An 18945-nucleotide genomic window follows, 5' to 3' on the forward strand; every position below is an offset into this window, starting at 1 on the left:
AGTGGCGGCGATCATGCAGGCTTCAAAGATGGCGCCCATGTTAGCCTTCCAGTTGTTGTAGAGTTCATTGGAGTAACATGACTTATTCACAATACAAACAAACGATGAACTCAAAACATTACACTTCACATTAATCCACAATGACAATACACAATTGACACCCACACATTACAAATAAAAACATTACACTTCATATTAATTCACAATGACAATACATAATTGACCCCCACACATTTCCTGTACACACAGTAAAATGACGTAAGACCCAGATAACAAACGTCTGTCATCAACAGCAAAAACAGTCCTTCTCAGGACTATACCAACCTGGACGATCTACATTTACAAACATGTAACGATACTCCCGGATTCAAACCATTTACTTTAGTGTAATCAATCATACAAACTTGGCATGATATTTTTCGGCAATCTCCATGATATTTCAGCTACACAATACGCGTCCATAAACAAAAGAAATATTAAGTTTGCTCTAATACAGTTGAAAATTTAGAAAATTCTGTCTGTCTTCATACTATTTATTCTTTCATGTTTAGTTTATTTATGAAGAAAAATAAAATACCTCCACCTCATCTGGTGTGAAATAAGGGGAACCTGCTAACAAGTTTTGAGTTTTATCACTTAAGTAAGTATAACCATTTGGAAGTTTGTAGGAATTTCCAAACCATTTTGTCCAGGAATGGGAATTAGAGTTGGCAATGTTGGCGATGTACAAATCATGAGAATGTCCAAATGTAGGTCCATAGTCGTATTTCGTGAACATTGCATATTGTGGAAGTATAGACGGGTCAGATTTGAATGGTTGTAGATTATCCTTGTTTTTTAAGGAAAAAATAAACGATCTTTCTGCCCTGATGTAACGTTGATTTCCTAAAATTAAAACAACGCGTTTCACAAAATTTCCTCATGCAGAAACATCTCGGGTGTATTTCATTTCGTAGATCTTTGACGTCACATATATAAATGGTGGAAGATCATTAATGTTTGTTTTTAAAAAAACTGTCATATAATTGTTGATTAGATTAAGATTATTTATATTTGAATATTATTGCTTTAACATAGCTTTACTATAACACTTCTTTTAGCAGGTTATCAGCTCTCTTCAAAGAAATTCATATTTTATATAAGTAACGTTTTGTCTTGTCTATAAGTTAATTTTTATTTAGCTGCTAGTGCAATGGCTTCGTCGAACCTCTAATTTAAGAACGTGAGCTACAAAAAGCGCTTATCCTAAGCATTAAATTGGAAATAGAAACTCCTATAAATAGAAACTGGTGGAGACGAGTCTGTTTGCACCTTAAACGAATAAGAACAGTCACCAGTTCATTCATTCAACTCTGTTACTTGCACTGGTACTTAAAAAGTACAAATGGTATTAATTGTGATGTTCCTTTATGCTTAAAATGACGATTAAGAGCCTATGATTACGCCAATAATCTTCTGACAAAATAAATTTTTGATATGCCACACAAACAAATTAGAGATTTTGGAGATTTCTTTAGCGTCTAGTAAGTAGCAAAGTACCAGTTGAAAAGGTCCTCAATGCATGAAGCAAATGAAAGAAATGGAATAATGGTTTTCGAAAATTGCGGAAACGTTTTGTAATTATTTGCAACGGGAATTTTTATTCGAAAGTTTGCTAATCACGGCAGTGTGCATGCTTAAAAGTTAGGACTGACTGGAGTATATAATGCAGAAATCTTTTAAAGAAGCTGAACGACACCTAAGGGAGCATAACTATAAAAATAAACCTGCATGTCTAATCACTTTAAGGCGAGAAGGTATTAACATATATGTTCTTTTAAAATTTCAATAAAATTATTAATGAAATTAAAATATTGAAGTCTCAGAGAAGCTAGTATTGATGATGCAAGCACAAGAAGAAATCGAATGTTACTGTTAAACACAATACCAGCCAAAAGTCTGCACGAACATACAAACTGAACAGCTAAATGATGGTAAATGGCCATTTCAGTGACAAACCCTGGCTTATTTTTCGACTAAAATATATGGAAGAATTTGTGTATGTAAAGTGTTTAAGATAATTGAAGATATTCCTATATTATGCAGACGTACGGCCGTCCAAAATTTAACATGATTTGTGTTATCTCATTTTAGGGCAAATAAACTGTTAGTATACGGTGACTTCACAAAACAAATTGTAAAAATTTCAACCTCTTCGAAGTAATTTGGCTATCAATCAAGGGCATAAAGCATAGAGGTAGAAGGACAGTTGACTTACAAGAAAGTTTAAAATTGAAAAGTCGTAAAATTTTCAACAGCTTTAGTCAGGCAAAAATTATGGGAGGAAAAAATTGTGAAAGTCCAAGTTGAGCTCAAGAAGTCTGGTATTGTATTTTGAACTAAGGAATGTAGGAAATGCTTTTTGCGTCATAGTTACGGTTTTCAATCGACATGGGCACACTTTATAGATTTTAACGAGCTCCCTGAACACTTTTATCAGCATTTAAAAGATTTTTTGATATGATTTAACCAATTTGAACTTCAAATTTACCATAATTGGTGCAAATGCAGACCTCCAATAAAAATTTCGCCAATGCTGCATGGTTAATTTCAATTTTCAGCAGGTTTTTGTTCCCTTCTTTTTGAGAAGTGTGACGGCGATATGGTACCACATTTCATTCTAAAGATATATCAATTTTACAATTCTTCGCCTACACAAGTTCTCGCTTTTTTCCTAGTCCCATCCTCTTAACTGCATTCCGTTGCTCCTCCTTGCAAACAAGAAACGAAAAACGTAAAGTGACCCATACTTACACACTAGCAGGACACTCACATCAAGAGCTGCCACTGTGTAAATTGCAAAACGCGAACAGTTATAAAATTAATATTTATATTATTTAAGAAAATGTCTCTATCTTCCTGATGACAACCATTTGCATATATATCTTGCACCTGACCGGTCATTTCTTATCAAACTACCATTGAAGATAAAGAAAGTTCAGATCTAGAAACTGAAGGAGAACAGGCGACCACCTCTAGTCACAAAGTCTTCGTTTAGAACATTCAGGTGAGCAAGTCTGCGTGAAACAATTGACAAACAGAAAGAATTTTGCAACCATCTTGTTGTACAATTGATTTTTTATTTCTGTGCTGAAACAAAAAATTTTCAATCATCCGTTACTAAGAACATGAAAGTTATCAATTGTAAAAGCGAAACAAACATCTTTTCAGACAGACGATGTGACTTGAGTAACTATTGGTTAACCATTTCACTTAACCCTAACGCCGATGCTTGATGCTTTGGTCGTTGATAACCTTAACTATGACCAACAACTTTTCCATAGAACCTTCGAGACAATAGAAGGTAATGTTAAACATACTTGCTTTCAACCCTGGAGTACATAAAAATTACATTTGTCATACGAAGTTTATGTTCTCAACCAGTTTTGGCATTGGACTTCGTTCGGATTATCCTAATGAATCTCAGAATTTTCCCTCCCCATATATTTAGACATCTTTTCAGACAGACGATGTGACTTGAGTAACTATTGGTTAACCATTTCACTTAACCCTAACGCCGATGCTTGATGCTTTGGTCGTTGATAACCTTAACTATGACCAACAACTTTTCCATAGAACCTTCGAGACAATAGAAGGTAATGTTAAACATACTTGCTTTCAACCCTGGAGTACATAAAAATTACATTTGTCATACGAAGTTTATGTTCTCAACCAGTTTTGGCATTGGACTTCGTTCGGATTATCCTAATGAATCTCAGAATTTTCCCTCCCCATATATTTAGAGATCTTTTCAGAATATGTGCGTACACTAATTGACGCTACTGACTTAAGTCTCCAATACGAAAGAGACCATCTTCCCACGTTTTTAATATATTGTTTTTTTCCCCAGTTCAAACCAACAAGTGCTTTTACACGCCAGCTTTGCATGGTATCATCTTACATACCATCATTAGCTACAGATTTTAGAGCTTCTTGATTACCCTGAAAAAATGCTTAGTTCTACCTTTTGTAGGCAAAATGTTGTAATAGTCCGTTAACATAAGTTTGAACATAAGTTTTGTTGGGAAGGCTCATGTTTTGTTCACCGCAGAGGTCATGGGTTCGAATCGCGTTGTGTCACCTGAATTTTTCAGGTTCATGAGACAATTGCTTAAACTGTCCAGCAAAGTGCAAAGATCACATCTTCATGTAATTTCAAATACTGCATAAAACATTCTTTCATATGACATTCCTTTCACGAGAAAACATGAGCCCAACAAAATTGACCTGTTCACCACTGTGTGACTTCATAGCTCAGTTGGTCAGAGCACTGCACCGGCACCGCAGAGATCATCGGTTCGAATCCTGTTGATTCACCTGAATTTTTCAGGTTCATAAGACAATTGCTTAAATTGTCCAGTAAAGTGCGAAGATCATATCTTCATTTAATTTCAAACACCGCACTGCATAAAACATTCTTTCAGATGTATAATGTCCTCGGGAACAAGTTTGAATTTAAGCAGAGAACCTAAACCCTTTCTTGCTTATTTAATATCTGACTTAAGAAGATCGTTTTAAGATAGCATTCACAGGTTTTAGAAAATGCAGCAAATCTTAGCCGGTTGTATTCTTATATAATGAAACCACTCTTCTTAGTTAATAACCATGTGGTTGTGGATTAAATATGGGTGGGAATTTATAGGCGATTTATAGGAACTTATGTGCATATAAGCTCATGGAAATATTGCTTCTATTTTGCAAAAACAATACAAAACTCTTAACACGGAACATTTACCAGAAAGTCACTCACCAAAACCGGTTTTCCCTTACGTATATTTGAACAAATCACACGTCGCTTCCTTAACAACAACGTTGCCCTCAAAATACCTGTCTTGACTGCCCACAAAAGCCTATCTATTTTTGTCTTCCTTTCACAGGCATGTACTCCCTTAAAATTTGCACAAAATGAATAGCCTTTGTGCTGCAGCCTTTCCTCATATATTAATTAAATTTTTTTCCGCCCTTCCCAACGTATCTTTTTTTTTCTCCTCTTTCAGGACAAAATTCCCAAACCTCTGTTATCTGGTGTAGTTTATTTATTCAGGTGTTGAAGCTGCAATGCCTCGTATGTGGGTCAAACCACACGTCATCTACACACAAGATTTTAAGGGATTTGGGAATATCCCGGCCCGTTACAGGCAACCAAGTTGTCAACGCTGCGTTATCGAGAATTTTTGCTCCATTAACTCAGCTGGACACACCGCCAATCTAGACTTTAGAATAGTTTCCTCTTCTTGCGATTCTTATGAATTCTCTATTTATGAGAGCCTCTTAATCAATAAATAAAAGCCCTCCCTTACAAGAAAGTTCCATTCCACTTAACCTCTTTTAATTTCACTTTTTTTACTTCCTAACTTACCTGTCTTGACTGCCCACAAAAGCCTATCTATTTTTGTCTTCCTTTCACAGGCATGTACTCCCTTAAAATTTGCACAAAAATGAATAGCCTTTGTGCTGCAGCCCTTCCACATATATTAATTAAATTTTTTTCCGCCCTTCCCAACGTATCTTTTTTTTTTCTCCTCTTTCAGGACAAAATTCCCAAGCCTCTGTTATCTGGTGTAGTTTATTTATTCAAGTGTTGAATCTGCAATGCCTCGTATGTGGGTCAAACCACACGTCATCTACACACAAGATTTTAAGGGATTTGGGAATATCCCGGCCCGTTACAGGCAACCAAGTTGTCAACGCTGCGTTATCGAGAAATTTTGCTCCATTAACTCAGCTGGACACACCGCCAATCTAGACTTTAGAATAGTTTCCTCTTCTTACGATTCTTATGAATTCTCTATTTATGGGAGCCTCTTAATCAATTAATAAAAGCCCTCCCTTACAAGGAAGTTCCATTCCACTTAACCTCTTTTAATTTCACTTTTTTTACTTCCTAACTTACCTGTCTTGACTGCCCACAAAAGCCTATCTATTTTTGTCTTCCTTTCACAGGGATGTACTCCCTTAAAATTTGCACAAAAATGAATAGCCTTTGTGCTGCAGCCCTTCCACATATATTAATTAAATTTTTTTCCGCCCTTCCCAACGTATATTTTTTTTTCTCCTCTTTCAGGACAAAATTCCCAAACCTATGTTATCTGGTGTAGTTTATTTATTCAAGTGTTGAATCTGCAATGCCTCGTATGTGGGTCAAACCACACGTCATCTACACACAAGATTTTAAGGGATTTGGGAATATCCCGGCCCGTTACAGGCAACCAAGTTGTCAACGCTGCGTTATCGAGAATTTTTGCTCCATTAACTCAGCTGGACACACCGCCAATCTAGACTTTAGAATAGTTTCCTCTTCTTACGATTCTTATGAATTCTCTATTTATGAGAGCCTCTTAATCAATTAATAAAAGCCCTCCCTTACAAGGAAGTTCCATTCCACTTAACCTCTTTTAATTTCACTTTTTTTACTTCCTAACTTCCTTATCATATATTCCATTTGACACTGCCTCTTTAGTAATCTAACACCTTATGTAAATATAACCAACTCCTTCACATACTTTAATGATTACTTGTCTGAGAGTGTCTTGAGTAAAGACGAAACGTCCCAATAAATTCAATTTTATAACTTTTTAACAACTTTTGGTTTATCTCAATGGCTCTAATTAAAGCTTTATGTTGGGCATTAATTTTTATTATACGAATTCGGTTTATGCATGGCACGTCTCTCGCTTCTCTTTGAACTAAATAAGACTTTATATTAATTATAGAGCCAATAATATTAATTTTGAAAGACCATATAACTCTGTTATGAAGCATTCATTTTTTGTTGGAAAAATTAAAACCACACGAATTAACTCTTAGCTCAAATTTTTTGCATTAGCTATTTTGAAACTTGGCTTCCTTCCATTATATGACACATATTTTCTAAAAACATGTGATCCTTTTATGACGAAATTCAAAGACATGCTTTTTACACCCTAGCTATATTTATCTATTTTATTTTTATGTATTCTGCTTGTTTTCTCATTGTTAACATTTATCTGCCTGATTTGTCATAGCTATAAATTAATGTTTAATCGATTTAAATGAGCACATGTACTTTAATGTATTTTTTTCTAATAAATTTGGTTGTATGATGTTGAAGTATTTTTAAATGCGCTTTAAATGCCCTTAAACGACTAATGTAACCCTTTTAACGACAATATTTAGCGACATTCATAATAGATTGTTTAGGCTTACCTCCCCAAGACTCCGAAGCAAATCCCCCAAAGACATAGGGTCCAACTTTTACAATTGCCAATGTCTGTCCTTTATTGTCGCAACGACTGTGAAATGTGCTTGCATCCCATCCATTTACTGTTGCTTGATAACAATGGACCGTCTTTTTGCTATTCAAGAACGATGGAAGCCATTGTCTGAGTTGTAGTATCCAATCGTTTTTACATTTTAGAATACTTGTATCCTTTAGGGCTATCCAGTTGTTTTCATCTTTGGTAATACATGGTTGTTTCAAGACTTTTGTCTGTGTGAAAAGAAAATAATTTTTTTTAAATGTAACAAGAGTGTGTACTCCCAAAGAAATTTTGAGGATTGAAAAGTTGGGCAAATTTTAAACGTTATTCCTCGAGAATATGGCGGAACCATTGCGATTTAGGGAAAATATTTACTGTCTTCTTAGAAAGGATAGTTAAATGATATTTTTACTTTTATTTATTGTGTGCTTAGACATTTTGACATAGCTTTTATACTTCAACAACAAGTGGATTCTGAGTAATAATGCAAATGCATCAGTCAGATATTTTGAAAATTTCAGTGCTTTGCCTCGTAATTGTCAAACAACAAGTTTATACGTAGAAGAATTTCAAACTAAAGATGTTTGCCAAAAAGTAAAATTAATCGCCAATTTTCGTGGTGATTTACTTATTTATCTTTATTTTACTAAATATACATCCACAACTAAAGCAAAACCTAATTGACAATATGTGGTAATTGGAATAATGTGATCTTGTTGTTGCAGGAACATATAGACATTATTAGCTAATAGCTCAACTGATGCATTACGTCAAAGTAAAAGTTTATCAATAAGTAAAAGATAAATGTTTATCAATAAGTCACGAAGGGCAAAATATATCAATGGTGAATTATTCCGAATCTTTTGATTTGAAGTGAAATCAATTGGTATTTTTTGAATCATATTGATTCACGCAGAGCTTTAATGCATTAGTACAGAAATTTGGTAAACTTAATGCCTTTCGTCAATGAGGAATGAAAAGTTTGATAAGAAATCCATTTTTTTTGAAGCCAATATTATTGTATGGTAATTTATTGCCGTTTTGCTATAGCTTGGCATTTAATTTTCTAATGCTTTATGCATTATTGTTTGTTTTTAGCTTGTGTCTCTGTATTCACACAAAACAGGAAATTTTTGAGATAACAATAAAGTAAAAAATAGAAGAAGAAGTGGAAACTCTGTCAAATATAGGCAAATCCTTTTGTAATCTGAAAACTTACAGTTGTTTGATAAAAAATCCAATTTCCTTTGGAAGGCACAGTTTTTGAGACATTACTTATTGTCATATTGCTGGTTTGACAGTTAATCTCATGTTCTTGTACACTGTAAAGGTAGTTAAAGCCAATACATTGCTGCTCCGGAACGCATTTCATAGAACATTCCATGAGATGGCGAACGACATGACTTGAGATGATATCTTTTTCAGCTAGAGCCTCACCTTAATAATAAAGAATAGCAATATTTAAAAGCAGAAAATTATTACATGCGTATAAAAATATTTTTCTTTTCATTTCCCCATATATTAATACGGTTTTGGAAAAAAATTTACTATGATAATTATGCAAAAAACTCGATTGTACAAAAACTTTAGCCGTAATACGTTGAATTTGAAGAGTAGCTATACACATTTTTCTGTCTGCAAACATGGATATTTTTATTATTTCATTCATACCATTTTCCATTAACTTCTCGAAAACAATTGGAGGGCTTTGGCATGCATCTTTTAACGCATTACAGGCAGTAATTACAGAAAAAATTACGAAAATATTCCCAATCATCTTTCAAACGAAACCTGGACCACAAACGTTATGATTAAAATATGTTTTCTGCCAGCATTTATATACCCTAGATTTTATTATAAATACATACTGCAATTTTACATCTGTGTTTATTTTAGCTTAGATATATAAACAAATACAGCAAGTTAGATAATAATTGAGGAAAAAAGACGATATGCAAAAACTGTAACAGTTACGTTTAATTAAAAAAATACGTACGTCTTTTTGTTTCAGAACTTATTGTAGATGTTTACTTTTTCAAATTTAACCAAGAATTTCGGCATGTCTTTTTTGATGCATTAGAGCAATGATTACAAAGAAAACTACAAAAATGTGCACAATCATCTTTCATTAGAGAACTACGACGCTTTTTTATCATTAACAATTGCTTTTTGACAACGGTTATATATACTCTGGCTTCCGTGATGAACTTATTACTCTTTTTACAGCTGTTACTATTTTGCTTAGATATTTAAAGCAAATATTGAATATATTGTGTACACACATATATATTTATGCTGAAAATAGGGAATTTTGTTTAATTTTCAAAGACACATAATATAATACGAAGTTTTTTTCCATGATGATACTACAAAAATGTGCACAATCATCTTTCATTAAAGAACCACGACGCTATTTATCATTAAAAATGCTTCTTGACAACGGTTATATATACTCTAGCTTCCGTGATGAGCCTATCATTTTTTTACAGCTGTGTTTATTTTGTTCAGATATTAAAGCGAATATTGAATATTTTGTGTACACGCATATATAGTTATGCTGAAAACATGGAATTTTGTTCAATTTTCAAATGCACATAATATAATGTATAAGTTTTTTCCATGATGTGTATAATCATGTGTTTATGTATGAAGATTTTGTTCATTATGATTTGAAACTATCAAATATTCTTATAGCTATTTTTACATCTTGTTTTGTAAGGGGTCATTTACCAATATCTGTATGATAATGCTATAACAAGATATAGCCAGCCCAGTAGCTAATGTTAACGCGTACCTCTTCGTTTTGTTTGTTGTTATCATGCACAAGCACACCCACTTTGTTACTAAAACAATTTTAGTTACATTTCGCTAGGCTTGCTATTGTTGTTGATATTTTACACCTGTGATGTTTGTGCTTAAGTTATTATTTTGCAGTTTTATAAATACTTTATGATACTTATTTTTTGGTTTGTCATATAAACTTTCAAGTTTGCAGATTTTAAAAAATGTCTTGTTATAAACAACATTCAATACGTGTACTTATGTGCAAAAACATAAATAAAATTTTAAAAATAATTTTGACAAACACAATATAAAAGCATGCTCATTTAAATTTTTTTAACCTTGAATTTTTAATGTTTTTCCAAATTTAAGAGATAACTTTTTCATAAAATGATATGATGTATAGTCTGAGAAACATGCCATGATTGGAAACAATTTTTAAACGTTCACCTTGATTGATATGTTTTGTATAAGCTATATTTCTCACACATATGTATATCATTATTTTTGTAGCCGTTATAACATTTTCATAGCAACTAAGATGTGCAAAAAAATAATGACTAAGCTTGCTTCATTTTGTTATTATAGACGTATACTATTTATTTGATATTATATAAACTTATACGGCATGATTATGTTAATATACTGTAGTCAATGATTCGACTTAACGTTTTTCATTTAAACTTTGAATTTTACAGATGTTTCAAAATGACAGCTTAATAACATGCAATGTTTGCATTCATGTCAGAAAAACTGAATGAAAATATTTAAGAAACTAATTTAGCAAAATATAACTTGCTCATTTTAAATTATTGTAAAAAGTCGTTACCCGCCAGATATACGTATTTTCGTCTAAATATTGTCTGCATTTTTACATATTTAAGAATTGTGTTAGTAAACTGTTTGACCTTTTTTTGCTGTTCATTTTAACAAGATAAGACAGTAATGAGATATTCAAAATTAATTTCGAACACTCATCTAGTAATTTGCATAGATACAATTCTTCTGCCTAAATAGTTTATCAATATTTTGTATGCACGAAAACATTATTGCTTTTATGCTTTTAAATTAGAAAACTTTAGTCATGTTCACAATATCGCAGTCGTCAAATAAAAATATGGTTCTCAACCTTTTTAGACATTTTAACTTGTTTATATGTACAAAAATTTATAGTTTTATTATAATTATCTTATTGTGGATATAATTTTTACAATAAACAGTTCCACCTATAACAACTATGCCATTTCCCGCAGTCCAGAGAGCATTCTAGCTTTACCAGTCTTTATTCTTCTGTACTTTATGCAGGTTCTATATTATAACTTTACGACTAATGTATCTTTCAACATCTAACGACATTCATAATGAATTGTTTGGGCTTACCTCCCGAAGATTCTGAAGCAAACCCCCCAAAGACAGAAATTCCAACTTTCGTAACTACCAATGCCCGTCCTTTATTAATACCGAGATGAGAAAATGTGCTCACCCTCCATCCATTTAGGACCGTGGACGGTAAAAATCGGCTTAAAAAAAGATTTTCGCTGCACACCTCTCACAACTAATAATTTCTCTCAAAATTTTATGTGGAATAATGCAAAAACAAGTAATAAATGTGACCCCAAGCGACAAGTGTTCGAAAATCTGGTGTTCAGAAGATTTTTTTAAGACGTAGGTGACAGCCGATAAAGCTGAGCGAGTTGGCAGGTCTGTCTTTGGTATAAAACAAGATCTTAGAATGTTGAATCAGTATCATGGTAAAAAACATTCGTTCGTGCTTCATAAACGAGTGACTGAGAGTAAACGGAGTAATATACTTTTCTAATCATTTCATACTAGTCTATCTAGTGGTAGTGGAAATTTTTGAAATTTGTATTTTTTTTTTGGTTTCGATAACTATCGATGACGTCATCGTGAATAAAACGTTAATTTCTGCCTATTGTGCACACTTACTGCTTGGGGCACATTGATTACTTGCTATTGCATAATTCCCCATAACATTTAGAAGGAAATTAGTAGTTGTGAGATGTGTGCAGCAAAAGTTGTGCTTTTGAGCACATTGGTCTACATGGGGAATATTCCCGTTAAGGAACTTAATGAATATCTAAGCATATTTATTACGCTTACGTCCGAATTAAAAAAGACACTGTAAAATACGAACCTGGACTGCCTAGCTTAAAAACTTTTTCTCCTCCTCTACGGATTTCGCTCAAAATGTCAATGGACGAGATTGTAAAAGAAATAAAATATTGAAATTATATTTTCAATCTCAATTTTTTTCAAAAATCTCATCAACAAAAGATGCTGAAAACTTGTGGTAAACGAATGGGGAAGTAGTGTAAGAAAAGAAAACGTTTCATGACACCGGTAAGTCAGATAATTTTGTTTGTCATTCACATTTCACAATGTTCAGTCTTTTTAAACAGCCAATTCTTTTCGAAATAAGGTTATCTTCCATCAAATAAAACTCACCCATCACGTATGAGTTGAATTTCGTACTCAAGAAGTGGCTCAAGCAGGATTTATTAAAAATAATTTTCAAAAAACACGAGGAGAAAGTGTTAGTGATGTGTTGCACTTGAATGATTTTGAGCATTTTAAGCATTTGAAACTATTATTTAAATTTATTTTGCTCTCATGCAACAAGAAGCAATAATATATGTCAGAGAAAACAGCACACTTAAATAACAAAATTTAAAGTTTCCACACATAATAATGTAGCTCTGTTTTGCAAATTAGCAGTTGATCCAAAATTGTGTAGTGTAGTTTACAATCCTTCCGTAACATCTTAACTAAAATTATTTATAGATTTATAAACAGCAACAACATTATATCATGATATTTTGAGTTTAGTTGTTATATTTCAGCAAGTTAAAATTGTTGTCTTATCGTGTACTCAATACAGCTTCCCGAATTAATACATGACATGATTGACATCTGCCGGTATGTAAGCAATGTTTACTCAAAATTCAAACACAGCAAATTTAGCCAAGATTCAACTAGCAATTGACTTGCCTTAGGACACTTTCTCATGCCTTTACGTCCATTTAATCGATAAAGACGGTTGTAATAAACTTGAACACAATACAATCTTGGTCCAAACTCCAACTGGAGAAAGCCGTCTTGTGGCGTGTTATTTTTGATTGCAATTTTCGTGGATTTTATAATGACGTGTTTTGCTAAGAGTTTTGAGATTTCCGCTTTAATCTAAACCACATGTTCATTGCATACAGAAATGGCCGAATGGGACGATTATATCGCCTTTTACAATCTGCAATATTTGTGGATCAGATGTCAATGATTGCCAGAAAATATTTCTACAGCGCGTGTAAGTGCTGTAAGTGCTCTAATTATTTCCCCCAGAAAATAATTCTACAGAGCGTGTAAGTGCTGGTAATATTTTTGATGTAAAATAGTGAGGAAAGTTATTTACCTGTAAATCTATTGACGAGTCTGTTGTCTGAATTGACGCAGAATTGTTGGCAAAATTTTTGTTGCTGGAGAGAGAAGTGACCCCTCCCCCTTCTAGAGTAAAAAATAGTTGGCTTAGTTAGTTGCTATGGCGTGAAACATGGGCGTGGTGTGAAATAGCGGGCTTTTTTTTGAAGCAAACTGGTATTCTCGCAGTCTTTCAAGAACGGTAATTTGACGAAAACGTTAGAAAACGTTCTAAAAGGCAAAATAATCAAGGACAACGGGCTATGGAACATTGGACGAATTCAAGACAATACATCAAATTTAGATTAAAAAATGTGGTCTTTTAAAGGAAATTAACGGAAATAAATATCTGGAACAGAACCTTGCCCTTTATCATCGACTTCTAGAGAAAGATTGTCGCACGCGTATCCAGGGCAACATCAAAAGGTACAACGACTTCGTGGTGCCTCTAATCGTAAATGTCATTAAGCATCCTTATGGTTGTCCTCTTCCTTAACTATGTTCAAACCATCTTTCATTTTACTATGATTTATTAGTAATGAATTAATAGTGCATAGAACAATTCAACAGTTTGTGTGATACGTTTTGGGCTTCAAGCTGTCTCCATACTCTCACACGTCAATGCAAACGCTAATGTAAACATAGTTACTACATGCTATACTAAAAATCCTTGCACCAATTAACTATAATTTCTATCCTTTGTAAGTCATAATTCATGAAAGGAAAAAAAACAAAAGTATTTTGGAAGCAATTGTTCGTTTATTTTCAATGAGTAGTCTCTCGTTCTTTTTCGATCAAAAAGGTTTTATTTGTAGCCAATGAATACGCTCATGCTTTCATGGCGGGAAATAGGTGACCTAAAAGTCACGATTACTACGAAAAATGAAACTCCAAGAGCGATAAAACTCAGCAGTTAAAGAGTTAAAGGGCATAACTTTTAAAAGAAAATATGAGATGGAGACTTTTAGGCTTTCACATTCACAGCTCAATTGGTTGTTGTAACATCCTATGGAGTTGTTGATCAAAATCAAGCACTTTTATTGCAGGTGATTTCTGATACTTGGATGATTTGCAAAATAGTAATCCATACAAAAATATGCAAAATCATCCTAGTGAGTTTTACAATAAAACATATTGTTGCCATTTCTGACGTGAAGGAAGCGTAAAAACTTCCCATATACTTAATTTGTAGTCCGGTAAAACTTGAGTGTTGAAAGTTCTACATAAAATAACAGTACGTAAATGTTAAAACAACTTCTCTCCTTTGTGCATTAGAAATGACCCACTGACTGAATCATTCGTTGTTATTTTTGTAGACGAACATCATGAGAAAATCTATGGCACTTGTATTAACTTTTTCTATGCTTCTTGTGTTAGCAAGTCAAAGCTTGGCACAGCTAAGTCAATGTAAGAAAGTTTATTTTGTAGCTACATGAAAAATTTACTGTCATCATTTTGTCAAAGAGAAATCTAGTTAGGAACAAACAAAAAATTGGCCGTTGCTTTGTAAACACAAACAGTAGAACACTTTGCCGAAATTTCATTTATTTAAAAATGTGGAAACATCCTTATGCAATTATAAGCTCGGCCTATCTAGAGAAGCAAAACTTGCAGTGAAATCACAGTATTGTAGAATCGAAAATGGCTAAGGAGCTAGGCATTAAACGCAAACTTTTAAGAGTGCTTTAAACCTATAAAATTGATTATCGTCAGTCAGATGCAACATTAAAAAGTTGATTTTGAAGTTTGAGAGCAAGCGTGCAGACGTTCGTAGCTAAGTAGATTATAAGGATGCTTGCTCACAGTTAGTTGCCTACAAAACAACTGCGTTAGCAATTGACATTTGAGATTTGAGAGGATTGCACTGCTATTTAATAAACTATATAAACCATCATATAAAAATATCAGATTTGTATCAGATAGTAGAAATATATGTTAGCTGCAAATAAATAAATGTTGACAAATAAAATTCTGCAATTCATATAAATAGCACAAGTAACTGCAATAAATAATTTTACCAAAATGTGCTAAAATTGCACAAGCTGCCTTGTTTATCATATCTTGCAATTAAACATAGTAAGATCATAAGACCTGTTGTTTTATACGGCAATACGTTTCAGTAAATGATTTAACTATTGTGAATCATTGTGCAGTTTCTAATGACCTGCATTCCTAATAAAGTTCAGTTACATGGTTTAATTAAAACGTTCTCGTTTTGTATTGTTGGTTTTTTCTTTATGCTTGATTGATAAATAATTCATCTCACAATTTAGTTGTCATATTACTAATGCAGTAATCATATAAACACCATGTTATTGGATAAAAATAGGCAAGCAGAAGCGTTTGAAACTTTATTTATACCTGTAATTTAAAATGTCATGAAATTCTTATGCAATTGTATATTAACACCCAAAAGTTATGATCGACGTTCTTTAATGAATAATTATATTTTAACAGGCGCCCATGCTATGAATACAGACGGTAATGATATCACCCAATATGGTGTATCCAAAGAATATCCAAAGGAGTTGAGTGCTCTCTCAGCATGCTTCTGGATGTCCAATCCGGCTGAATACGTACGAAAATATCATCCTACACCGTTGTCTTACAAAGTGACAGGCGCACCCAATGGAAATACTTCTATGCTGAATATGCAACCCCTTCTTATTTTCTATATAAGGGGCAGCAAGCACATGTAAGTTGGACATGGTTCAATATGTTTTCTTTCAACAAATTTATTACGTCGAATGATTTAGCACCGAAATACTTGTTGACATAAATTTTCTAAGCCCTCATATACAAAACATCTATTGCTGACAATTCTCAGGTGTTGATAAATTTGCTACAGTATTTATTACCAGTCGAAAAGGATTGTTTACAACATCACTTGACTTACTTGCATTGCTTAAACTGCTTAGAAATTCGTCCGCCATTTTTTTGAATTTTTATTTTGTGACTGTCGGGGCCCCAGGCATCATATTTTTTAATCTAGACCTCGGTGTGCGGATCTTATAATTTTTTTTACTATTAAAAAGCCTGTTTATCAATAGAGTACAGCGTGAATAGAGAAAAACAGACTAGCACAATGTGATGGTGAAAAGCCAAAAAGGTTTAAAACAAAAAAGCTTAGAAATTCTTGATGAATGAGCTCAAAGTTGCTAAAAAATAGGCTAATTTTAGCAAACGTTTTTCTGTTTCAAAGTTTCTAGTTTTTAAAAAGTTTGCTAAAAGTCTAGCAAGTTACCAAGCACAATATGTTTGTTCCTACACTTAACGGTAAGAGTTTCATTACCGTTTGGAAAAACTTTTTTTATAGCACAAAAATAACGCGATAAAATATTCGAACTCGTTGCAGTGATAAATTCGACATATTTCAATATTCAATATATTAGTTTGAGCCCGAATGGCCGGCTGATGAACACGAACAAGCTCACCAGTTTGAGGACAACGAAGAACAGGAATTTGTGTATATTGAGGATGAACCGCGGCGCGACAATCTTGAATGGTGAGTAATAAAATGTTGTATCATTCTAGAGCATTGTTTCGATCTCGAAAGAACGTTTGCCGTTTTTGAAGTTGATCACGTCTACACACACATACTTCAGATTTTAAAGTTTTTATTGTAAGATACAATCTTTTTTGAAATTTTGACATTTACTTTTCAAGATCCTTTCTTTTAACATATTCAGGTGTCAATGTGGTAAATGCCAAGAAATGGACAATAACGAGGAATGTTTATACTGCAAAGAGATTTTCGTTTGCATTTTTTTGATTGTTTGATTAAGGTTATTTTTTTATCACATTTCTATCAAAATACTTTCTCCACATGAATGATGTGATCGCTGTAGACATTCATTTTAGCGATATTCTTTTTGCTTGTTTTCACAGTATAATGACAAGTTGAAAATTGCAGAGATAATAATTGTTAAGACTCATAGGTATAAATTTTTAAGACAGTTATGATGCATAATATTTTTTCAAAACCAAAACTGGCAATGACTTTGTACGTCATTTCACAATCTTAATTGGTGGTGCATGAAATACATTGGGCCTGCATACATATGAAGCAAATTACTGTTTTAATGCTTTAATGCCGTCATTCACTCTGAAACGCACGCATGCCGAAGGAAATGTGCTTTCCATTGCAAAATTATTGATAACAAAAGGGCATTTGTCAATATTTTGCATGTAAAAGCACTCACGCCAAAGTCTCAGGCAAGCAAACAACAAAGTCGTCAGAGCAAATAGAACAAACAGTATAGAGTCATGGCAACGTTGCAAAGAATAAACCCAATTTTGAGGAAGTTGAATTGGAATCTTTATTTCAATGGTTGATTTGTGTTTAGCAAATTTAATTTGTGATGTTCTTCATTATTTTAGGCCAGTGTGAAGACTGTAAGTTATAGGTTATATGCCCACCAAGCTGTGGACATAAAGTCTACCTCTCTGAAGTGGAGGAGAGGCTTGTGGAGGGCTTGCCTTTCAAATGCCTTATTTGCTTGCAAGTCAAATAATTAATATGCTTGCTAAATATTCTAGTCGTTTTTTTATGTAATGTGCATAGCTTCATACTTTTGTTGTTTTGACGAAGAAGTCGACAGATTTCTAGAAGATTTTTTCAATATGTATTTTTATAATTCATTATCTTTTGAACATTGATAGAGTAGAACAGTCAGTAAGATTGATTTCTTTTTATTTCAGAGTGATCATTGCTAGTTTCTTTGAATAAAATGTTTTATTCGACGAAATTTATTTAAGAATATCAACGTTTCATGTTCTAATTTGTTCTTTTTTTATGTCAAAAATATTTTTCTCCAATCATTGCAAGTGTACTTAATAAGTTCTAGCCCATTTACCATCATGTAAACTATCAAAGAAGGATTTCTTGACTTCTTCCTCATCAATTTCTGATACTGCATCATCAAAGTATATCGATACTCTTTCATCGTTCGGCATCATCAAACATTTTGTCGCGTTTGAGATGGGTGATCAACACGACAGCCGTGACAGTCTTTTGCCGCAAGTTCATATATTTTAAAACCAATTTCAGTAGCATAGTACTTTAACAATTTATTTTGTATATTGCTGTAACGTTAATCTAAACATTGCTCTAATCTTCAAATTGAAAGGACGATTCTTTCACTTTCTTTGCTTGCTCAATAACAACTTTTGAAGCCATTTTCGTTTTAGTTAGACAAAAATTACCAAGTAACTTTAACTCAATAAAATTGTAACGTGTTTTTCGTTTTTATATTCGCATAGAAAACAAGAAAACGGATCTAATATTGCTTTAAGAATAGAAAACAATTGACAATTTTAATTCAGTTTTATCGTGTTTCAATTAATTATGTCATCCAGTAGCAACCTTCGTTCATTTTACGTGTTTGCGGTTTACACGCGCGCTCCCTGTTTACTTCTTAGGACTGGATACTAATTGACACGGTAAGAGCTCCGT

The 18945-nt window shown here is 33.1% G+C and overlaps 1 protein-coding gene across 1 annotated transcript; it reads right to left on the minus strand.

The window, feature by feature from the left end:
- Positions 1–476: 476 nt before the first annotated feature.
- Positions 477–9067, minus strand: LOC124436616. Its single transcript, XM_046986582.1, has 4 exons — positions 8949–9067; positions 8497–8714; positions 7225–7507; positions 477–885 (listed from the first exon to the last, which is right to left on the minus strand). The coding sequence occupies exons 1-4, from the start codon at positions 9052–9054 to the stop codon at positions 557–559; spliced, it is 936 nt and encodes a 311-aa protein (XP_046842538.1). The 5' UTR covers positions 9055–9067; the 3' UTR covers positions 477–556.
- Between the last annotated feature and the right edge of the window lie 9878 nt (positions 9068–18945).

Source organism: Xenia sp. Carnegie-2017, unplaced genomic scaffold, assembly GCF_021976095.1.
Source record: "Xenia sp. Carnegie-2017 unplaced genomic scaffold, XeniaSp_v1 HiC_scaffold_16, whole genome shotgun sequence".
Taxonomy (NCBI): domain Eukaryota; kingdom Metazoa; phylum Cnidaria; class Anthozoa; order Malacalcyonacea; family Xeniidae; genus Xenia; species Xenia sp. Carnegie-2017.